The sequence below is a fragment of the Heteronotia binoei genome, chromosome 15, assembly GCF_032191835.1.
Source record: "Heteronotia binoei isolate CCM8104 ecotype False Entrance Well chromosome 15, APGP_CSIRO_Hbin_v1, whole genome shotgun sequence".
Classification (NCBI taxonomy): domain Eukaryota; kingdom Metazoa; phylum Chordata; class Lepidosauria; order Squamata; family Gekkonidae; genus Heteronotia; species Heteronotia binoei.
In genome coordinates this window covers 49,027,671-49,045,538 of record NC_083237.1, presented here as the reverse complement: position 1 = coordinate 49,045,538, position 17,868 = coordinate 49,027,671, and the positions used below count along the sequence as shown (strand labels likewise).

At 45.9% G+C, this 17,868-nt stretch overlaps 1 protein-coding gene and 1 non-coding gene across 3 annotated transcripts; both read right to left on the bottom strand.

Moving 5' to 3' along the window:
• Positions 1–2,784: 2,784 nt before the first annotated feature.
• On the bottom strand, positions 2,785–14,177 carry EMC10 (ER membrane protein complex subunit 10). 2 transcript variants are annotated; one of them, XM_060255557.1, is made up of 7 exons: positions 14,013–14,177; positions 11,473–11,539; positions 10,044–10,156; positions 9,489–9,593; positions 6,501–6,682; positions 4,281–4,374; positions 2,785–2,963 (listed from the first exon to the last, which is right to left on the bottom strand). In XM_060255557.1, the coding sequence occupies exons 1-7, from the start codon at positions 14,133–14,135 to the stop codon at positions 2,856–2,858; spliced, it is 792 nt and encodes a 263-aa protein (XP_060111540.1). In that variant the 5' UTR covers positions 14,136–14,177; the 3' UTR covers positions 2,785–2,855. The 2 variants fall into 2 exon arrangements, with proteins under 2 accessions (XP_060111540.1, XP_060111541.1); XM_060255558.1 differs by lacking the exon at positions 2,785–2,963 and adding an exon at positions 3,956–4,050 and having other exon boundaries at positions 14,013–14,147.
• Positions 14,178–16,494: 2,317 nt separating this feature from the next.
• On the bottom strand, positions 16,495–16,570 carry TRNAA-UGC (transfer RNA alanine (anticodon UGC)). The gene has a single exon. It is a non-coding gene; the product is annotated as a tRNA-Ala (tRNA).
• Between the last annotated feature and the right edge of the window lie 1,298 nt (positions 16,571–17,868).

Genomic DNA, 17,868 nt, shown 5'->3' with positions numbered 1-17,868 from the left:
CTTGTCCCAGAGAGTACCATCTATACCTTGTGGCTAATAGTCACTGATGGATCTCTGCTCCATATCCAATTCCCTCTTGAAGCTGTCACTGCCTCCAGTCGCAGTGAATTCCATGTGTTGATCACCCTTGGGTGAAGACATACTTCCTCTTATCCATTATAACCCAGCTGCTCAGCAATCTTATTGAGTATCCATGAGTTCTGGTATTGTGAGAAAGAGAGATACGCACTTCTTTCTCTACCTTCTCTATCCCAAGCATAATTTTGTAAACCTCTGTCATGTCACACCTCAGTCGATGTTTCTCCAAGCCAAAGTGCTCCAAGCACTTTAACTTTTCTTCATAGGAAAAGTGTAAAAAAAAAAAAGTCCCCTGTGCAAGCACCAGTCGTTTCTGACTCTGGAGTGATGTAACATAACATTTTCATGGCAGACTTTTTTTATGGGATAGTTTGCCATTGCCTTCCCCAGTCATCTACACTTCCCCCCCAGCAAGCTGGGTAATCATTTTATCAACCCCAGTATGGAAGGCTGAGTCAACCTTGAGCCAGCTATCTGAACCCAGCTTCTGCCAGGATTGAACTGTTTGTGAGCAGAGAGCTCAGACTGCAGTACTGCAACTTTACCACTCTGTGCCTTTAATCATTCTAGTTTCCCCTTTCTGGACTTTTTCCAATGCTATAATATCTTTTTTGAGGTGTGGTGACCAGAATTGTACACAGTACTCCAAATGAGACTGCACCATTGATTTATATAGGGGCATCATGATACTAGCTGATTTGTTTTCAGTTCCCTTCTGAATAATCCCCAGAATAGTGTTGGCCTTTTTTTATTGCAGTTGCACACTGTCTCGACATGTTCAGTGAGTTATCTACCATGACTCCAAGATCTCTCTCTTGGTCAGTCTCCACCAGTCTGGACCCCATCAACGTGTATTTAGTTAGAATTTGCAATACTTTCCACTTAGCCACGTTGAACCTCATTTGCCATATTGACGCCCAGCTTCAACAGATCTCCTTTGGAGTGCCTCACAATCCTCCCTGGTTCTCATCACCCTGAACAATTTATTGTCATCTGCAAACTTAGTCACTTCACTGCTTACTCCCAACTCCAAATTATTAATGATCCACTGAGGTCCGTTTTGTTCTTCACTCAGACTGCTTTGGATTTGGGAATAGACAAAAGGAGAATTTAAAAGGAGTCAGCCCAAACATCCTGGTTGCCATCCTTGTGCTAATCCAAAAGTAGCCATCGTGGACCAGAATGATCTGTTTCACTGGAAAGATCTGTGCAAATGTTACATTTTGTAAAAATCAGATTTCAGAATTTGCCATTTTTGAAGCTGTGAGACTGAAAAAAAATTATTGGTTTTCAATCAATGAGCACATTACAGGGGAATTCCTGTAATGGGGCCATTTTCTCCACAGAAGGATCAAAATTCTGAAGGGGGAATCCACTGAATCCACTTAATTAACGGCAAAGAGACTAGGGCATATTTTGTATGAGTGTTTTTCCTCGCTTTCATTGTGGTCTGTTTTGTCATTCTGCACTGATTTGATCAGGGCTGAATTTGCTTTCTAATTGCTGTTTCCTAAGAGTGCTCTTGTGTACATTGTGCCCTTGTTTCACTTCCAAGCTGAAGGTAATTCAAAAGCATACAGATTTCCTCCACCCCTTAAAGGTCACCTTCCGCCATCCTCCCCCCCTTCATCAATGTACAAGCTCCATTTCCCCCTCATTTAAAAAAATTTTTTTTGACAAGTGCCATGACTCTAGTGATATGAGTCTCTCACTAGTCCTGGATCCATGAATTTTTTTTTTAAATGATGGGGGCAGGGAGTTTAAAAGGAGCTCCCTGCTGGTATCGACTTGAAATGGGTACTGGAGAGGAGGCAAGCAGCAGCGTCCCCGAGGCAAAAACAAAAAACAACAACAAAAAAAGGATTTTGGTGCTGCATGCAAACAAAATGGGGGGGGGGGAGATCATCAGTGCAGATGTAAAGAGAGACAAATTTTGAAAACATTTTGCCTTTAATGCTTTAGTGAGCAGAGTTTGGGGGGTGGCCATTTTGGCAGTCTCTGGAAGTCTAACATTAAAGTGGGACCTGAGCCACACGAACCTTCTGTGAACAGCTGAACTTAAGAATCACTTGGGATCGATCCATTTGGAGGAAGAATGCAATCTAAACAGGAGATTCATAGTGTATTGCCAATTTGTACCGGATTCACTACAAAGTGCTGGTTATTATCTATATGGCCGAGGACCTGCCTACCTTAGGAACTGTCTCTCCCCACGTGTTCCCCAGAGGGTACTCAGATCTGGAACACAAAATCTACTATCGATCCCTGGGCTGAGGGAGGCAAGATTAAAAATCACCAGGGAGAGAGCCTTCTGGATCACTGCCCCCTATTGGTGGAGATGCTTAAAACTACTCTGCAACAAACAACATCCAAAAATACTCTTAAGGAGAGATCACCCCATCTTTGCCTGCACAGATCCCTAAAAAACCCTGATCACTATAGAGCTCAGCTCCATGTATACACTTGTCAAGACTATGCTCTGGTGCACACTTTTTGGAAAGGTAGAGTTAACTGTAGTGTCTCAACAATTCCTCGGATGTAAATACTCTTTGAGGGTCTAGAACATGAGTAGACTCCCCTTTATTAGGCTTACATCTCCCCCCCCACAAAAATCCAGTGTCCCTCAAATTTTCAAGTGACATAACATCCCTTCATGTATGCTTTACAAATAACCCAACTTGCGCCAGTCAGAAACCAGGCGAGGGATGACCTTCCTCCAGTAATAATTTATTTACACAGCTGCTCCTCCCAACATGGGAGGAGAGACAAAGCTCCCCTCATCGTCCTCCTCCTCCAGCGCTGCCCCCATTGCCCCCTCCCTGTCCCCCTGCATCGGGTGCTCCAGACATCATCAGGAAGAGGACGATGGGGATTATGTACATCCACTGTGGGGGGAAGAAAATAGAGAAGTTAATTACATAAAGGTTCTCCCTTCTATTCTAAGCTGTGCCCCTTTTACTCTCCTCCAGTTCTATTTACCTTTCTCTAGACCCCTTCCCACACACATCCCTCGACCTCTGGGGTTACCTGAAGCCAAATCCATGCTGCGTGCCACGCCCCGCCCCCCCCCCCCCCCAGCCTCTCTCCTTCCCACACTGCACACAAACCTTGCCCTTTCTTCAGACCCTGCTCAGGAGCAGTGATCCCTCTAAGCTGAGTCGCTGTGAGCTAGCACACAGTTTTTTAGCCTCTGGCTCGCACATTTTTGTCTTGGCTCAGGAAGGATGGTCCCAGAGCAAACTAATTTATGTGTTAGCCAAATTGCTTACTCACAACTTTAATGCCAGCAGCTCACAAAGCAGAATTTTTGCCCACAAGACTCCACAGCTCACAGGGAACATTGCTCAGGAGACAACCCCCCCCCAATCACCAAGAAATGCACACAGTTCTCCCCGAGTGACAGCCACCGAGGGAGGGTTGGTTGTATCGATGAAGAAAAGACCTGCCACCAGGAAAGGGAGATCTGCTTCTACCATGCAAGGGGTGGGGTGGGGGACAGAAGCAAGGAAGCCACCTGGCGGGATAAAACTGAGAAGGGGAGAGGGCTTATAGTCACTACCACATGTCCTGCTTTTTCTAGGGAGCTCGAGGCCCACAAGGCTCAAAGGGTTTGGGCGGCTCCTTGAATGCACTACAATTCAAAACAGCCCACTGAGGTCAATCAACACGGTGGGTGGCTTTGGAGGGGAAATGGAGCTACCTCGAGTGCCTCCCGCCCTGACACAATCTGTGTGCAAGAATGACAGACAAGCCTCCATTTCTGGAGCAGGGAAACCTTTTTATGCCACTGGGAGAAGAAATAAGACAGGGGGGAGAGTGTCAAGCTTATTCAGAAGTGTGCAGAAGAAGATGGAAGCGAGGCGGAGGCAGGGGTGGCATTACTTAGGCTCAGGGCTGACGTCCCGACTCCCGAGGGGCTGTTGCGGAGCTGGTCACTAGGAGAAGCACTGCCCCGCCCAGAATTAAATGCCACTGCAGGGATTGGGGAGAACAGGTATCAGAGTGGGGAGAGCATCTCCCACCCCTTCGCAAACCTAGGTGGTGAATTGAAAAGCAGGGTGGAGGGGGCGCAATTATCTCCATCTGCCCTCTCCATCCCCAGACCAAGAGTCAAGCCAGCAGGCCAGCTCCGTAACTTAGATATCTTGTGAGGGGAAGAGGGAGGTGGGGTGGGAGAATTGGGTTTCCACCCTCCCACTTACATATTTGGCAAAGAAGGATTTCTGTTCCTGTGGATTCTTGGCTTTCTGCGCCTGCTCCTGCTCCATGCGTTCGATAAATGCTGCCGTCTCAGGTCTGGGGAAGAAAGCCACAGGCTATCAGAGACAAGAGGATACATTTAAGAACATAAGAGAAACCATGTTGGTCAGGCTACTGGCCCATCCAGTCCAACCCTGATGTCCTCAGGAGACCAGTGGAGCCAGAACTCCAGAAGCCCTTCCACTGTTGCCCCCCAAAGCAGCAAGAATACAAACCATCACTGCCGCAGACAGTGTGTTCCATCTATATCTTGTGGTTAAGAGCCACTGATGGACCTCTGATATGTGTTTGTTCAGTTCCCTCTTGATGCTGTCTCTGCTTGTAGTTGCCACCACTTCCTGTGGCAATGAATTCCAACACTTCTCTTCTAGAGAGGCTGTGGCTGCTAGGTCCTTCCTAACCCCCTTGACAGCCAGTGTAGTACGGTGGGTAGATCCGGCCAGGCTGTCCACCCATTCGCACCTAGCTCCCTTCCTTGATGCTGCCTCTCTGCCACAAGACTATTGTTCAGGCAGATCCCATAATCCCCAGTACAGCATTTTTGAGGGAGCCAAAGAAGAGTCTGCTCCTTCTGTTTTCATCAACAGAAAAGCTGGTTGGATCCAAACCTAGGATTTGGTAGTCCTCAAATCCCTGCTCAGATATGAAGCTTGTGTCATCATGGCCATTCACACTCCCTCAGCTTAGCCCACCTCATAGGGTTGTGAGTGATAAAATGGGGAAGGGAAACCCTTGAACCCTGTAGAAAGATAACAATGCTACAGACAGAAACCTAAGACATGTTTTGCCCTGATTCTACACTCACTTCCTTGGAAGCAAGGCCAGCCAGCTTCCAAAGGTGCCTATTCTTTTCAAGAATGCTTGGGATCACAGCCTAAACCTCTGGATCAGTCCCCATCAAAGAACTCAGAAGCAGTAGAAAAGAGCCAGAGTCCAGCAGCATCTTAACGACTAACAAAATTTGTGGCAAGGTAGGAGCTTTCATGAGTCACTGAAAGTGCTTTATGACTTCATAATGAAGCGACAGTAAAAGGAGAACTCAGGGAAAAAAGTGCTGAGATGTATTTTGCTAAATATCAAAGAAAAATGGTTAACATGACTCATGAAAGTTCACACCTTGCCACAAATTTTGTTAGTCTTTAAGATGCTACCCGCCCTGAGCCCATTTTGGGGAAGGACAGGATAGAAATCTAAAATGAATAAATAAATTTTGTTGGTCTTTAAGGCACTACTGGACTCTTTGATTTTTTCTACTGCTACAGACAGATTAACTCCATAAGAACATAAGAGAAGCCATGTTGGATCAGGCCAATGGCCCATCCAGTCCAACACTGTGTCACACAGTGGCCAAAAATACCAGGTGCCATCAGGAGGTCCATCAATGGGGCCAGGACACTAGAAGTCCTCCCACTATGCCCCCCCCAAACACCAAGAATACAGAGCATCATTGCCCCAACAAAGAGTTCCAACGATAAGTTGTGGCTAGTAGCCACTGATGGACCTCTGCTCCATATGCTCCATCTTGAAGAACTGCAGATTTATACACCGCCCTTCTCTCTGAATCAGAGACTCAGAGCGGCTTATAATCTCCTTTATATTCTCTCACCACAATAGACACCCTGTGAGGTGGGTGGAGCTGAGAGGGCTCTTACAGAAGCTGCCCTTTCAAGGACAACTCCCAAGAGAGCTATGGCTAACTCAAGGCCATTCCAGCAGGTGCAAGTGAAGGAGTGGGGAATCAAACCCAGATAAGAGTCCACGCACTTAACCACTACACCAAACTGGCTCAGAAATTCTACTTGGTAATTCCCCTGCCTCCCTTAGACTCTTTTCTGAGAATCTGAGAGCCGCTCTCCAGCCATTACTTTCCACAGTAACTAGGAGTTAACAAATAGCTTCTGTTCCTCATCTCTAACCTGCTAGCAGCTCATCTCCCGTCAGGAAAAGACAAGAGGCCTCTTTGCTGAAGCATGCAGCTCCAGGGTCCTAGCATCCTACTCTGCTCATTATGCAGCGGCTGTTTTTCTATCAAATTCTCAACAACAACGAACAGAGTATATCCCATTCCCCTCCTCAGCAAATTCAGAATCCCCAGCTGCAAACCTCTTCAGCTGTGTCAGAACCCACCACCGGCCCCACCTGGTGTCCTACGGAAAACTCACACAGCTGCAGGGATGGGCTGCTGGAGAAGGACGGTGGTGTTGAACAGTTCCAAGTCCACGTCTTCCACCTCGGCCCCGTGGCAGGAGCCTGGGATGGTCACGATGGAGAGGCCGATGATGTTCCCAGCCACATCCGTGTGAACCGTCAGCCTGTCAGACAGATGTGACTCTACCATGGAGCACTGCAGCGGGGGAAGGAAGATACTTCTGGTTATCTCACTCTTTTCTATAAAGGAGAACATGTCATGGGCCATGGGTCCAACCTCCTGTAGCCCTCACTTTAGCAAAGATATTGGCGAGATGGCACAAGTGAGCAAATGGGGCTCAGCTCTTCCCCTTCCAGGGGCTGACCCCATTTTGAAGCTAAGGAAGGCCATTCCTTTACAATGTTCCAACCAGGGCTTTTCTTTTTTGTAGAAAAAGCCCAGCAGGAACTCATTTGCATATTAAGCCACACCCCCTGACACCACCATTGTTCCACAGAGCTTTTTTGTAGAAAAAGGCCAGCAGCAACTCATTTGCATATTAGGCCACACCCCCTGTCACCATTGTTCCACACAGGGCTTTTTTATAGAAAAAGTCCAGCAGGAACTCATTTGCAGAAGCCAGCTGGAACTGCATTCCTGCTCAAAAAAAGCCCTCGCTCCAACCCCTTCTTAAAATCAACTATTAGCATCTTCTACAGCAGAGGTGGCCAAACTTCCTTAACGTAAGAGCCACATATAATAAATGTCAGATGTTTGAGAGCCACAAGACGTTAATGTCAGATGTTTGAGAGCCAGAAGGAAGGAAGATTAGGGAGAGAGGTGGAGCGAAAGCAACTTTAAATGTATTCTCCAAACTGCTGGCTGGCTTGGTGATTTAAAGAGACAAATATCTTCCCCACGCCAGCAGATGGGGTGGTGGTGGTGATGCTTCAAGAGCCACACAATACATGTGAAAGAGCCACATGTGGCTCCCGAGTCACAGTTTGGCCACCCCTGCTCTACAGTTTCCCTCTAGCATGGAAAGTCTCAGACATATAAAGAGGCTCCTGTTATGTGGCATCTTTGAGGACAGGACCGGGATTAAGTGTTGAAACGCTGGGACGGTTCCTGTGCACCTTTCAGTTTTATTCTGGTGCTGTAACTGTAGAAAAAGTGGTGGCATGACAAGAGAGTAGGCTGAGACACGGCTTATTCTGACAAAGGGAGCTTTGACTCTGGGACGTTTATACCCCCAAAATCTTGTTGATCTCCAAAGTGCTCCTGGATTCAAAATTTAGCTTATTCCTGAAGAAGTTTTCTCTTGCTTTGCTGAGAGAATGTAAAAATCATAGTGGTTCACCAATACAGGGTTCAGATGTGCAAAACACAAGTTATATTTTATGCAATGATTCAGTAAGGGTTGACTTTGAACCTGGTTTTTGGCCAAAGCATTTCACTGAGAGGTTGACACATTAAAATGAATTTATGATTTCCCCCCTCTTCAAAGAAAAGCCCTCCTAAGTCCCTGCTGGACCAAACCACACACCCCTGACGTCACCATTGTTAAACACAGCCCTGCTGGATGAGACCAGTGATCCATCTAGCCCAGCATTCTGTCTCACATAGTGGCTTCGGTTAAAGTAGACTGAAAGAATGGTTAAAGTAGACTGAAAGAATGGTTCTTGTGTTACTAAAGCACTAAATTGTGCTAGAATTCAAAAACTTTTAATAATTCTATCATTAGCAATGTTAACACACAAATTATTCTGTCAGTATTGCAATGTAAAACACAATGTACAAGGAGGAAGGATTCAGCTATAAGCTAGCAATTTCAAAACAGAGAAATTTAACAGCCTCAGTTCACTTCCACACAACTTATTTATAAATCAGATTTGTATTTATTTATAAATTAGATCTGTATACCACCCTTCTCTGAATTCACAGGGCTCACTTTTCCCCTGATAATTTTATTTTGCCTTTTACTTGGCTTAAATGGGATGCCCAATTATCAAATGGAGTTTGGAAGCTATTTGTGGCTAAGGCTGCTGTGCCAGAAGTTTTCCTCTTGACTTCCATTTTTTGGTAATCAACATTCCTTGAAGCTTGAATCCCTGTGCCTTGTGCAATTTTGCCAACACAATTATCTCCAATTTGTTAAGCTAAATACTCCTGTTCATTTCACTATGGTAACAGAAAAGGGCACCACCGGGTCAAACTTCCATGCTTTTTAAGTCTGTTTGGTATAGTGGTTAAGTGTGCATACTCTTATCTGGGAGAACCAGGTTTGATTCCCCACTCCTGGACTTGCAGCTGCTGGAATGGCCTTGGGTCAGCCACAGCTATCGCAGGAGTTGTCCTTGAAAGGGCAGCTGCTGTGAGAGCCCTCTCAGCCCCACCCACCTCACAGGGTGTCTGTTGTGGGAGAGGAAGACAAAGGAGATTGTGAGCCGCTCTGAGACTTTGAGATTTAGAGTGGAGGGCAGGATATAAATCCAATGTCGTCGTCTTCTTCAACGGGGAAGATTGAAGCATGTGCCTAATCCACCCAAATGGTTTAAACAGGTGTTAAAAGCACTTAAGCGGGGCAAGATTGTGCCCAAAGTGTGTCCACAGATTTCTAGCGCAAAGCTAAAGGGGAAAAGACAAACAAGTTTCCCTTTATGCTATAGAAAGTTCAAAGAATGTTACATCTCTAAGGTGAGCAAGAGGATGTTTTGGAAAAGAGGGAAGATTGATTCAGGGCAGCTTGGTGAAAGGCCATGATACAGCAGGGGTTTTTCATGCAGAAGGTCCTAAATTCAATCCTTGCCATGCTCAATTCAAAGATTTCAACCACCAAAGCTGGCAAAGAGCTTTTTCTGCCCAAGACCTTGTACAGATGCTGCCAGTCTGAACTAGGCATACTGATAATATACAGCAGCTCCTGTGATTGTATGATGGGCAGAAGTCGGCTTCTTTGTCTACAAGCTAGAAAGGGTTTTACGGAAATACCTTCCCAAGACTAGCGTCAGAAGACACTCACCGCCCGGACAAAAGAGGTGACATATTCAACTCCACTCTCCTCGGTGATCCCTACGGGTCGTCGTGGAATCCGCACCCGATAGAGTCCACCTTCTGTAGCTACCTCCTGGAATTTGTAGAGGGGAAAAAAAGCTCAGCAGGTAACTCTTTGCCCCTCACCCCCACATCTATCAGTGCTCCTCCCCTCTCTCAATAAGATGTCAAAGGCCAAATCCAGGTCTGTGTGAACTGAAAAAAACAGGCGATCAGAATACATTACCTTGACTGAGAATAACTTATTTTGCTTCCATGATTCCACGTTTCACATCATATGAATTTTTTTTTAAAAGCCAGAAGGGCAGAAAGAGGCATTTCCAAGCTTCTATCCTCAGGAGAGCTAGATACTCATTTGCTGGTTTCTGTGCTGGACAGATTCCATGCTGCAAAGGCAAGGCTTGCCATAGCTACACAGCTCTGTCCACGTCCTCCTTTAAAGCAAGGACCTTGGGCTGCGATATCCTGGCAGCCCGGCATCATTAGCCATAGCAAAACCAAGTCTCCTCTCTTGCACACTCACCCTAAGTTTATTGTGCTCCTCCTCAGTTAACTGCTTCTGGCTTAGGGAGAGGCTGGAATCGGGGGTCATGTTCCACTGGAGAGTCCCCCGCTTTTTAAACTGGATGCTGTCATCTGCGGGATTCAGAAAACCAAAGAGTCTCAGATCTTGGGCTTACTTATGCAAGATGAACCCAGCCCCCTATATACACGCAGCAGGCCCAAGGATTCTCTCTGGAATCTCAGTACCTGGCCTCCCACTCGGTCTCCACTAAAAATGCTCCTTCCTCCAGATAAACCAAGGAACATATTGTTGCCCCTTCCCCAATCTGCTCCCCCCGCTTAACATATACATGTAAAGGTCACCCTGCGCTGCCTACGCAATTCAACAGTCAGTGTGGCACAAACAAAGGCTAAGCTGCAAACTCTGGAGAGGATTCAAGCAAGGCGGTGGGATGCAGACAGCATTTTCAATAGATCATGCCCAATTCTCTTTATTGCACTTGAGAAGCCTGTCTCATATGGCCTTTGTACATGCGGGTCCCATGCAATGTTCCCTCTAAGCTTCAGAGTCCTGTGAGAAAAAATTCTACTATGTGAGCTATTGGCATTAAAGTTGTGAGCTACTGCATAAATTAGTGTGCTCTGGGGTCATCCTTCCTGAGCTAAGACAAAAATGTGTGAGCTGGACGCTAAAAATCTGTGAGCTAGCTCATGCTAACTCAGCTTAGAAGGGACACTGGTCCCATGATGCCCAGCAGCAATGTTCCCTCTAAGCTGCAGACACTTGTGAGCAAAAATTCTACTTTGTGAGGTACTGGTATTAAAGTTGTGAGCTACTGCACAAATTATTGTGCTCTGGGGCCATTTTTCCTGAGCTATGTGTGAGCTGGAGGGTAAAAATCTGTGAGCTAGTCACACTAACTCAGCTTAGAGGGAACATTGCCCAGCACTGTCTTTTTTTTGTAGTCAAAGGGGCCTCTTCCTTCATGTTTGCCCACAGACAAGCTGGTTGCCTCCAACCCTCTGGAAGGAAGGGATTGTTTTTAATACACTTCTTTAAGCAATTTAGGGCCCACCACAAGTATACTAGTTAAAGCTCTTACATACATACAAACCCATACCCCTTCCTGACTTCAGTAGTGCACGTGAACAGGAATCTTTCCCAATGATGTGCCAACCTTATGTGTTACAATCCAACTGCATTTGGATGTCACACTCAGGTTGTTCATGTCAAGCATGAGCAGGGCTTTTTTTGTAACAGGAGCTCCTTTGCATATTAGGCTACAGCCCCCTGATGTAACCAATCCTCCAAGAGGATTGGCTACATCAGGGGGGTGTAGCTTAATATGCAAAGGAGTTCCTGCTACAAAAAAAAGCCCTGGGCATGAGCATGATTAATTGCTGGCTTGCATGCTCTCTTCAGTTACACATTCATCAGCCATACTCACCCAGCTCAAATGAGTGCTCCAGTTGCAGAGTCAAGCCACACGTTTCAGAGTCTCGAGACTCACCTGTCTGAGAAGAAAGAGACAGATAAAGTCCTCACCTTCCCACTGCCCCAATGCTACCAGGTAGCATTAATGCAAGGCACACGGGACATACTGCAACAAAGCTGTATTCAAAGTCAGCCTGCCTTATTTAGGAACTGAATCTCACAGATGTGCTAATATGCACCAAACATGAAACACCAAGTATCCTGTGTATCAACTGAGAAGGTCAAGATTTACTATACACCTTTAGTGACAAAGAGATTTTTTATTGCATCTGTTTGGAGGACTAAAGTCTCTTTATCAGATACTGTACTACCTCAAAAGGAAGACAGTCCCCTTAAAAATGCATGGGCATGTACCTGTGTATGTTGCTTTTCTTGACTATACACATTTAAACAAATAATCTAAATACATTAACAAACTTGAAATAATGTTATCAACATTTGGGAAATACACCATGAATAAGTCTGGGGTTTGTCCATGCTTCGTATCCTATGTTTTGCCCAGCTAACATAACTGATCTGCAGCACAATAACCCTGACAGTGATTGATGAACTGTGATGTGGGGCAGAAAATTTTCCACCGAAAAATACAGCATCAGAATATTTTCTGCCCACCGTTGCGTATCTATGTACCAATAAAGCTGTCGTTCATCCTATATACCAAAAGACCAGAGGCAAATGAGCCACTTATGTAATTATATTATCTGGTAATAGCAACACAGTCTATATTTGTGCTTCTCTAGATACAAGTGTGGTTTTGGGATGACACTACATTAGCCTTTTAAAAATTAGTTGAAGGACTACCTCTCCCAATGCTGGTCTTATGGGGACTGTTATTCCCAGCTTTTTTTTTAAGTTTAGCATGGTCATGTTGTAAAATGCATAGATAGGTATTCTATCTTTCTGTGTAAAAAAAGTATTGAGAGTTTTAATAAAGACGTGTGTGTAATATTTGTTAATTTCTTGTGGCTCTCAAACATCTGATGTTTAGTCTGTGTTGTTCTTCTGTTAAGCAAGTTTGACCACTCCTGGGCTACAGCATTAGAACGTCCCTTGGAAGCAGCCTGCTCACTTTCTATGTGAACTCTAAGCATATGAAGAACAAGTCTATACATCTTTACTCATAAGTAAGATCCACCAAGTTCAACTGTCCTTTCTCCTGAGTATATACATACATAAGACTGTGCAAGATGCTTGACTTTGTGTCCTTGAATTCAGTAAGGGTTACTTCTAAATAAAGTTGTGGAACTCACTGCCACAGGATACTAACTTCAAAAGGAGAGTAAACCAATTTATGGAAGATAGGCATTAGCCACGATAGCTGAAGGATGTCTCCACATTCAGAAGCTGTATGTCTCTGGATGCCAGAATTTGTTCTCCCAGAGTTTTAGATACATGGGAGGTTTTTTTTTCCATTTCATTCTTCATCCCACTCAAATCTATGCTACTTTTAGGTGATACTGCTGAATTGTCAAGCGTATGCAATCTGCATTTTGATTTATTTCTTGGGGTTTTTTTTACTGTTTTTGAAAAACAGGTTTTTACTAGAGTTTTAATTTTTGAATGTAGTGTTAGCCATCCCAGGAACCAGTAAGCAGAAGATAACAGAACAAAATGGTTTAGGTCTTCACATTCCTGCTGTGAACCTTCCAGGGCATCTGATCACCCTTTGCAGGAAACAAGACCTTAGGGGCTGTGGCACGGTGGTTCTGTCCTCAAGAGTACCAGGTTCTGTCCTCAACTTTTCCAGTTGAAGGGATCAGATAGTATGTGATGGGAAAGGCCTCTACTGGAGACCAGTTGTCAGAATAGACAATACTTGAAAGAATGATGGTCTGACTCGGGATGGTGTGAGGGTCAGAGTGGCAGCCCAGGATCTGGAAGAGCCAAGGCAAATCTCCACCCAGCCACAAAGCAACCCTGAACATAAGAATAGTTCTGCTGAATTGACCAGTGGTCTACCTAGTCCAGCATTCCTTCTGTCTTACCTAGTGGGCAACCAGTTCCTCAGGAGGGCCAACAACACAGTAAAGAGGCAGAGGCCTTCCCCTGATATTGCGTTCTGGCATTGGGGTTCAGAGGCTGATTGCCTCTGGACGTGGAGGCTCCCCTCAGCCACCATGGCTAATAATAACTGATCTACCTATCCTCTCAGCCAGTTACTCCTTGCCTAACCCACCTCACAGGGCTATTGTGACGCCGGAATAAGACACAGTCGCCTTGGAGGAAGGATAAAATTGTAACAGACTGGAACACAGCCGTTCTTTGACCGTCAGTCCCCGCTGAGTTTTACACAGGTTGCTCAGCAGCAAAAAAACAGCAAACCTTGCCAGTCCCTTTCCTAAATCGTCACTCGGCTCATGAATATTCACGAACCTAAAACGAATATTAACAAGCACTCACTCGGCAGCTAAGTTAATATTGGTCAGCCAGCTCCACCGAAACCCGCTCACGGCTCAGCGCTCCTCTACATTGAGCAACCACCCCACGACTTACCCTAAGGCCCGGCTCTCCCCGGCAACTCCCGGCTCCGGCCTGGACAAGAAGGGACGGTAGCGACGCTAGAAGCAAGAGCAAAACAGAGAGAAAAACCCGGCGGGCTCGCCTGACAGCCGCCATGATGTCTTTGGCGGGGTCACGTGACAAGGGAGCCGGCAGCCGCAAGGCATCATGGGATACGCCAGTGTGCTACAAGAGGGCAGAGAAGCACTGAACGAACCAATCAGCTGTGCGCGCGAACTGGGGGGGGGGAGGTAGATTCCGTTCCTCCTAGGTAAAATGAGGACTGGCGGAACGTATTGCAATAGAATGCGTTGAGTTCTGCGGTATGGGATGCGCTGCGCTGGTGCAATACGAAACTGTAAACCGATGCCGGGTAATGTTGACTTTTTTTCGCAAATGCAGCAGTTTGAAGAGAAAGACCGCCCAGTCTGCAGAAATTTAGGTACACAGCGTTCTTATGCAGTTGGAAGTGAACACATAGGATGCTGCACGGATCGCAGGGGGAAAAATTATCCTACCTTTTATCCCAAGGGCTCAGGGTGACACATACTCTCCATCTGATCATCTCAAATATTCGGTGAGATTAGGCCCAGGGTTACCCAGCGATCTCCATGGCCGAGTGCAGATTCGAGTCTAGGTAGGGTTGCCAATCCCCAGGTGGGGGCAGGGGATCCCCCAGTTTGGAGACCCTCCCCCCGCTTCAGGGTCGTCAGAAAGCGGAGGGGAGGGGAGGGAAATGTCTGCTGGGAACTCTATTATTCCCTATGGAGATTTATTCCCATAGAAAATTATGGAGAATTGATCCATAGGTATCTGGGGCTCTGGGGGGGGGCTGTTTTTTGGGGTAGAGGCATCAAATTTTCAGTATAGCATTTAGTGCCTCTCCCCAAAATACCCCCCAAGTTTCAAAAAGATTGAACCAGGGGGTCCCAATTCTATGAGTCCCAAAAGAAGGTGCCCCTATCCTTCATTATTTCCTATGGAAGGAAGGAATTGAAAAGATGTGCCGTCCCTTTAAATGTGATGGCCAGAACTTCCTTGGAGTTCATTTATGCTTGTCACACCCTTGCTCCTGGCTCCACCCCTAATGTCTCCTGGCTCCACCCCCAAAGTCTCCTGGCTCCACCCCCAAAGTCCCCCAGATATTTCTTGAATTGGACTTGGCAACCCTAAGTCTAGGACTTCCAGTTTGACACTGTAACTATGAATCTGAAGAAGCGTGCGTGCACCAGAAAGCTTATACCCAGAATAAAACTTCTTTCATCTTAAAAGATGCTTTTGGACTCAAACTTTAATTATTACGTCACACTGAGGTTTCCCTGCTGCTTTTGTTTCTTTCTGCTGCCACGTCTGGTAGTCAGAGGTACTCCGCTTTTGAACACTCAGATTCCACTTATTCATTATGGTTTATTATAAACCCACCATGGTTGACTCAGCCTTCCATCCTTCTGAGGTCGGTAAAATGAGTACCGAACTTGATGGGGGGAAAGTGTAAAAGACTGGGGAAGGCAATGGCAAACCACCCTGTAAAAAGTCTGCCGTGAAAACGTTGTGAAAGCAACGTCACCCCAGAGTTGGAAACGACTGGTGCTTGCACAGGGGACCTTTCCTTTCCTCCCTTTAAATCTAATTTAGTAGCTGTCACTGCATCTTTAGGCAGTGAATTCCATAGGTTTATTCTCATTTGTCCGAAGAAAACGTTTGAGAGTTCTCTATTCTGTGAAAACATTTTGCACTGCCTTTTGCATTTTGCACCAGCAGCTCGACAAGATGCCCACAACGGATGCTTTTGGTCAAGGCTTGAGCATCATTGCTGGAATTCCAAACATGTAATTTGCCTCTTAATAAAAGGTCTTTTATTCCTGTTGTAGCCTGAAAGTTGCCAGTGAGGGACATTGCCTGGTTAGTGAAGCAGCAGGAGAGGAGAATTAACGCCCCCTTCCTCACGCACACCACAGCCCCAGCCCAAACTGGGACTCTCCATAGCTACGTGCTATATTCAAATTACACATCTGGATTTCCAACAACATTATTTGGCTTCAGTGGCTGTGTTATAAACTGCAGCTGTATCCCACCATTACCACAGTTGGTACTCAAACCAAGCAAACTTAAATATTGGAAATACATTCTGTATATTTGCAAACTAGAGCGCTAAAGGTCTTGTTGGGAGGCCTTTGAAATGAGAATCCTCATATGACTGGGAACCCTGATAGGCTACCTGGGGAGAAATCTGGACTATTAACTGTTCATGGGAGATTCTCAGGTACTGGTTTTCTTCCATTCCCCTTCATAGGATTGTTAGGGTATAAAGGCTGATGTTAATATTCCATAGCACTTCAGTTCTTGTACCTTTCAGTTTTCTCAGCACAAACGAAGCTGCCTTATACTGAGTCTGGCCCTTTTGTCTGCTTTGTCAGTATTGTCTGCTCTGACTGCCAGCAGCGCTCTGTGGCAGAACCTATGTGATCCTTTTCACTGGAGATGCCAGGGATTGAACCTGGGACCTTCTGCACGCAAAGCAGATGCTCTACCACTGAACCACAGCCACTTCCCTAGATTCCCTGACCTGGATAGCCCAGGCTAGCCTGATGTCAGAATGACATAATCTTCTAGGCTTGAATCTACTCAGCCATGGAGATTGCTGGGTAACCCTGGACCAGCCACTAATCCTCAGCCTAACCTCACAGAATACTTGAGATTATGTGGAGGAGGAATAGGGACTCTAACCCAGTTCTCTGTATTAGATGCTGCCACTCTTAACCACTACACCGTACTGGCTCTCAATCAAAGACAAATCAGGAAGAGATTTAGAAGCTCAAATCTCTCTTAAATGAGATTATGTCATTCTGACATAGGTTACAAAGCATGTATCTTTGTTGAGGAAGGGCAGTCCTCCTTATAGAAGTGCTTTAGGGAGCATATAGGACTGCTTCTAGGCCTGCGACTGGATTTCATTCTGCAAAAAGTTACATGTGTAGAAGCTAGGACTAAGAAGACCCAAGTCAAAATCCCCATTCAATCATGAAGCACAGTAGTGCATTACCTTGAGGCAGTCACCATTCTCATCTAAACCCACCTCACCGGGGTACTTCTTGTGGGAATAAAGAGAGCCAGTTCGCTGTAGTGGTTAAATGCACGGACGCTTATCTGGGAGAACCGGGTTTGATTCCCCACTCCTCTACATACACCTGGCTGGTATGATCTTGAATCAGTCATAACTCTCCCAGAGCTGTTCTGCTCAAAGAGCAGTTTCTGTCAGAGCTCTGTCAGCCCCACCTACCTCACAGGGTGTCTGTTGTGGACAGGGGAAGAGAAAAGAGATTTTAAGCTGCTCTGAGACTCCTTTGGGTAGTGAAGGGCAGGGTATAAATCTAGTCTTCTTCTAAACTAGGGCAAGCTGTGTTTGCTAGCCTGAGAGAAGAAGAGGAGGAGATTGGATTTATACCCCACCCTTCACTTGGAGTCTCAGAGTGGCTTACAATCTCCTTCACTTCCTCTCCCCACAACAGACACCCTGTGCGGTAAGTGGGGCTGAGAGAGCTCTGAGAGAACAGTTCTGAGAACTGTTCCTGACCCAAGGTCACCCAGCAGCTGCACATGGAGGAGTGGGGAATCAAACCTGGTTCTCCCAGATTAGAGTCCATGTTCTTAACCAGGACACCAAACTGGCTCTCAAAAGGTGTCATAGACATGTCATACATTGAAGCTATAATTTGTATGATCGTGTGACCCAAATACTTCAGCTGTACAAAGCCTATATCTTTAATCCCCCACATGTTGAAAAGTCGCAGCTACTTTAAGGCAGCCCCATAGTGTTGTCAAGGCAAAAATGAACAGATGTAGCTTGCCA